Source organism: Alosa sapidissima, chromosome 19 (genome assembly GCF_018492685.1).
Source record: "Alosa sapidissima isolate fAloSap1 chromosome 19, fAloSap1.pri, whole genome shotgun sequence".
In the NCBI taxonomy this organism is placed as follows: Eukaryota; Metazoa; Chordata; class Actinopteri; order Clupeiformes; family Clupeidae; genus Alosa; species Alosa sapidissima.
This window is the reverse complement of record NC_055975.1, coordinates 29,288,329-29,293,328: the sequence shown is the minus strand read 5'-3', so window position 1 is coordinate 29,293,328 and position 5,000 is coordinate 29,288,329. Positions and strand designations below refer to the sequence as shown.

At 49.0% G+C, this 5,000-nt stretch overlaps 1 protein-coding gene across 5 annotated transcripts in view; it reads right to left on the bottom strand.

The window, feature by feature from the left end:
- LOC121692721 (partitioning defective 3 homolog) overlaps window positions 1-5,000 on the bottom strand; it is an 85,591-nt gene that overhangs the window by 36,779 nt on the left and 43,812 nt on the right. For 2 of the 5 annotated variants that reach the window (XM_042071562.1, XM_042071566.1), the window contains exons 6-7: window positions 3,729-3,733; window positions 3,602-3,690 (exon numbers count right to left, since the gene is read on the bottom strand). In XM_042071562.1, coding sequence (XP_041927496.1) covers window positions 3,602-3,690; window positions 3,729-3,733 — 94 coding nt within the window. The remainder of the gene's footprint in view (window positions 1-3,601; window positions 3,691-3,728; window positions 3,734-5,000) is intronic. The other 3 variants (XM_042071565.1, XM_042071567.1, XM_042071564.1) reach the window with 2 other exon arrangements.

Here is a 5,000-nt window from a genome sequence, read left to right as displayed (position 1 = left end):
AGACTCACTCTAGTGTGTGTGTGTGTGTGTGTGTGTGTGTGTGTGTGTGTGTGTGTGAAACAGAGAGAGACTCACTCTAGTGTGTGTGTGTGTGTGTGTGTGTGTGTGTGTGTGTGTGTGTGAGTGAAAGAGAGAGAGACTCACTCTAGTGTGTGTGTGTGTGTGTGTGTGAAACAGAGAGAGACTCACTCTAGTGTGTGTGTGTGTGTGTGTGTGTGTGTGTGTGTGTGTGTGTGTGAGTGAAAGAGAGAGAGACTCACTCTAGTGTGTGTGTGTGTGTGTGTGTGTGTGTGTGTGTGAAACAGAGAGAGACTCACTCTAGTGTGTGTGTGTGTGTGTGTGTGTGTGTGTGTGTGTGTGTGTGTGTGTGTGTGTGTGTGTGAGTGAAAGAGAGAGAGACTCACTCTAGTGTGTGTGTGTGTGTGTGAAACAGAGAGAGACTCACTCTAGTGTGTGTGTGTGTGTGTGTGTGTGTGTGTGTGTGTGTGTGTGTGTGTGTGTAACAGAGACTCACTCTAGTGATATGACAGGGCAGCGCTCCAGACAGGTGTCCGCTTGGCCAACTCTAGTGTGTGTGTGTGTGTGTGTGTGTGTAACAGAGACTCACTCTAGTGATATGACAGGGGAGCGCTCCAGACAGGTGTCCGCTTGGCCAACTCTAGTGTGTGTGTGTGTGTGTGTGTGTAACAGAGACTCACTCTAGTGATATGACAGGGCAGCGCTCCAGACAGGTGTCCGCTTGGCCAACTCTAGTGTGTGTGTGTGTGTGTGTGTGTGTGTAACAGAGACTCACTCTAGTGATATGACAGGGCAGCGCTCCAGACAGGTGTCCGCTTGGCCAACTCTAGTGTGTGTGTGTGTGTGTGTGTGTGTGTGTAACAGAGACTCACTCTAGTGATATGACAGGGCAGCGCTCCAGACAGGTGTCCGCTTGGCCAACTCTAGTGTGTGTGTGTGTGTGTGTGTGTAACAGAGACTCACTCTAGTGATATGACAGGGGAGCGCTCCAGACAGGTGTCCGCTTGGCCAACTCTAGTGTGTGTGTGTGTGTGTGTGTGTGTGTGTGTGTAACAGAGACTCACTCTAGTGATATGACAGGGCAGAGCTCCAGACAGGTGTCCGCTTGGCCAACTCTAGTGTGTGTGTGTGTGTGTGTGTGTGTGTGTGTGTGTGTGTGTGTGTGTAACAGAGACTCACTCTAGTGATATGACAGGGCAGCGCTCCAGACAGGTGTCCGCTTGGCCAACTCTAGTGTGTGTGTGTGTGTGTGTGTGTGTGTGTGTGTGTGTGTGTGTGTGTGTGTGTGTGTGTGTGTGTGTGTGTGTGTAACAGAGACTCACTCTAGTGATATGACAGGGCAGCGCTCCAGACAGGTGTCCGCTTGGCCAACTCTAGTGTGTGTGTGTGTGTGTGTGTGTGTAACAGAGACTCACTCTAGTGATATGACAGGGCTGCGCTCCAGACAGGTGTCCGCTTGGTCAACTCTAGTGTGTGTGTGTGTGTGTGTGTGTGTGTGTGTGTGTGTGTGTGTGTGTGTGTGTGTGTGTGTGTGTGTGTGTGTGTGTGTGTGTGTGTGTGTGTAACAGAGACTCACTCTAGTGATATGACAGGGCAGCGCTCCAGACAGGTGTCCGCTTGGCCAACTCTAGTGTGTGTGTGTGTGTGTGTGTGTGCAACAGAGACTCACTCTAGTGATATGACAGGGCAGCGCTCCAGACAGGTGTCCGCTTGGCCAACTCTAGTGTGTGTGTGTGTGTGTGTGTGTGTGTGTGTGTAACAGAGACTCACTCTAGTGATATGACAGGGCAGCGCTCCAGACAGGTGTCCGCTTGGCCAACTCTAGTGTGTGTGTGTGTGTGTGTGTGTGTGTAACAGAGACTCACTCTAGTGATATGACAGGGCAGCGCTCCAGACAGGTGTCCGCTTGGCCAACTCTAGTGTGTGTGTGTGTGTGTGTGTGTGTGTGTGTGTGTGTGTGTGTAACAGAGACTCACTCTAGTGATATGACAGGGCAGCGCTCCAGACAGGTGTCCGCTTGGCCAACTCTAGTGTGTGTGTGTGTGTGTGTGTGTGTGTGTGTGTGTGTGTGTAACAGAGACTCACTCTAGTAATATGACAGGGCAGCGCTCCAGACAGGTGTCCGCTTGGCCAACTCTAGTGTGTGTGTGTGTGTGTGTGTGTGTGTGTGTGTAACAGAGACTCACTCTAGTGATATGACAGGGGAGCGCTCCAGACAGGTGTCCGCTTGGCCAACTCTAGTGTGTGTGTGTGTGTGTGTGTGTAACAGAGACTCACTCTAGTGATATGACAGGGCAGCGCTCCAGACAGGTGTCCGCTTGGCCAACTCTAGTGTGTGTGTGTGTGTGTGTGTGTAACAGAGACTCACTCTAGTGATATGACAGGGCAGCGCTCCAGACAGGTGTCCGCTTGGCCAACTCTAGTGTGTGTGTGTGTGTGTGTGTGTGTGTGTGTGTGTGTGTGTGTGTGTGTAACAGAGACTCACTCTAGTGATATGACAGGGCAGCGCTCCAGACAGGTGTCCGCTTGGCCAACTCTAGTGTGTGTGTGTGTGTGTGTGTGTGTGTGTGTGTGTGTAACAGAGACTCACTCTAGTGATATGACAGGGCAGCGCTCCAGACAGGTGTCCGCTTGGCCAACTCTAGTGTGTGTGTGTGTGTGTGTGTGTGTGTGTGTGTGTGTGTGTGTGTGTGTGTGTGTGCAACAGAGACTCACTCTAGTGATATGACAGGGCAGCGCTCCAGACAGGTGTCCGCTTGGCCAACTCTAGTGTGTGTGTGTGTGTGTGTGTGTAACAGAGACTCACTCTAGTGATATGACAGGGCAGCGCTCCAGACAGGTGTCCGCTTGGCCAACTCTAGTGTGTGTGTGTGTGTGTGTGTGTGTGTGTGTGTAACAGAGACTCACTCTAGTGATATGACAGGGCAGCGCTCCAGACAGGTGTCCGCTTGGCCAACTCTAGTGTGTGTGTGTGTGTGTGTGTGTGTGTGTGTGTGTGTGTGTGTGTGTGTGTGTGTGTAACAGAGACTCACTCTAGTGATATGACAGGGCAGCGCTCCAGACAGGTGTCCGCTTGGCCAACTCTAGTGTGTGTGTGTGTGTGTGTGTGTGTGTGTGTGTGTGTAACAGAGACTCACTCTAGTGATATGACAGGGCAGCGCTCCAGACAGGTGTCCGCTTGGCCAACTCTAGTGTGTGTGTGTGTGTGTGTGTGTGTGTGTGTGTGTGTGTGTGTGTGTGTGTGTGTGTGTGCAACAGAGACTCACTCTAGTGATATGACAGGGCAGCGCTCCAGACAGGTGTCCGCTTGGCCAACTCTAGTGTGTGTGTGTGTGTGTGTGTGTAACAGAGACTCACTCTAGTGATATGACAGGGCAGCGCTCCAGACAGGTGTCCGCTTGGCCAACTCTAGTGTGTGTGTGTGTGTGTGTGTGTGTGTGTGTGTAACAGAGACTCACTCTAGTGATATGACAGGGCAGCGCTCCAGACAGGTGTCCGCTTGGCCAACTCTAGTGTGTGTGTGTGTGTGTGTGTGTGTGTGTGTGTGTGTGTGTGTGTGTGTGTGTGTGTAACAGAGACTCACTCTAGTGATATGACAGGGCAGCGCTCCAGACAGGTGTCCGCTTGGCCAACCGGTTCGATCCGGCTGCTCTCTTCTTCTTCTTCTTCCTCCTAGAAAGGAAGTAAAGATTTCCCATCAGCCACTGCACTTCCTGTTTTTCCATTCTTATAATTAAGTAACAATGCTACATATAGAATAGAATAGAATAGAATAGAAGCTTTATTTGTCATTGCATAAAAAACAGAGTATCAACACAACAAATTTTCAAGTTGCCACTCTTGGTCAGTGCTTTTTTAAAAGAGTGATAAATAATTCATAAATAAATAGGTAAACATACAGAAAAACACATCCTATGGGCAGCCTATGATGTTTTGGGCTGTGCCCAAATATTAGCTACAACACAACTCACAAGCTAATAATATGATGCTTAAACATTAGCACTGCTCTGGCTTCTACACAGCTCACTAGCTAATAATCTGATGTTAACACATTAGCACTGCTCTGGCTTCAACACAGCTCACAAGCTAATAATCTGATTTTAACACATTAGCACAGCTCTGGCTTCAACACAACTCACAAGCTAATAATCTGGTGCTAACACATTAGCACAGCTCTGGCTTCAACACAACTCACAAGCTAATAATCTGATTTTAACACATTAGCACAGCTCTGGCTTCAACACAACTCACAAGCTAATAATCTGGTGCTAACACATTAGCACAGCTCTAGCCTCAACACAGCTCACTAGATAAGAATCGGATGCTAACACATTAGCACTGCTCTGGCTTCAACACAGCTCACTAGCTAAGAATCTGATGTTAATACATTAGCACAGCTCAAGAACTAACAGCCAGAAAAGAGTGTGTGACATTAGTTGGCAGTCCCATCATTGGGTTACTTTGCATTGATAGAGGAGATACAGGTGATGATGAAAGACAAACGGTCTTCAACTGTCTTGCATGACCATGAGCGCACACACACACCTGACAGTAATGCTGAACGCACACACATTCTGAGCACACACACACACCTGACAGTAATGCTGAACGCACACACATTCTGAGCACACACACACACACACCTGACAGTAATGCTGAATAGGACTCTGACGTGGGCCATGATATCCACAAGTTCTCACACACACAATGATAAGTAGCAGGCTAGAACCACCACTATTACCCTAGGCTTACTGAGGTTAACTCTTAGGTTATCTCTTCAGCCAGCGAGTCACGGACACACACACACACACACACACACACACACGACAAGTAATGGCACCCAGTAGTTAACATAAAACAGCCCACAAATGAAAGCATGAAACTGAAGTGTGTGTTGTTCTGTGTATGTGTGTGTGTGTGTGTGTGTGTGTGTGTGTGTGTGTGTGTGTGTGTGTGTGTGTGTGTGTGTGTGTGTACCTGAT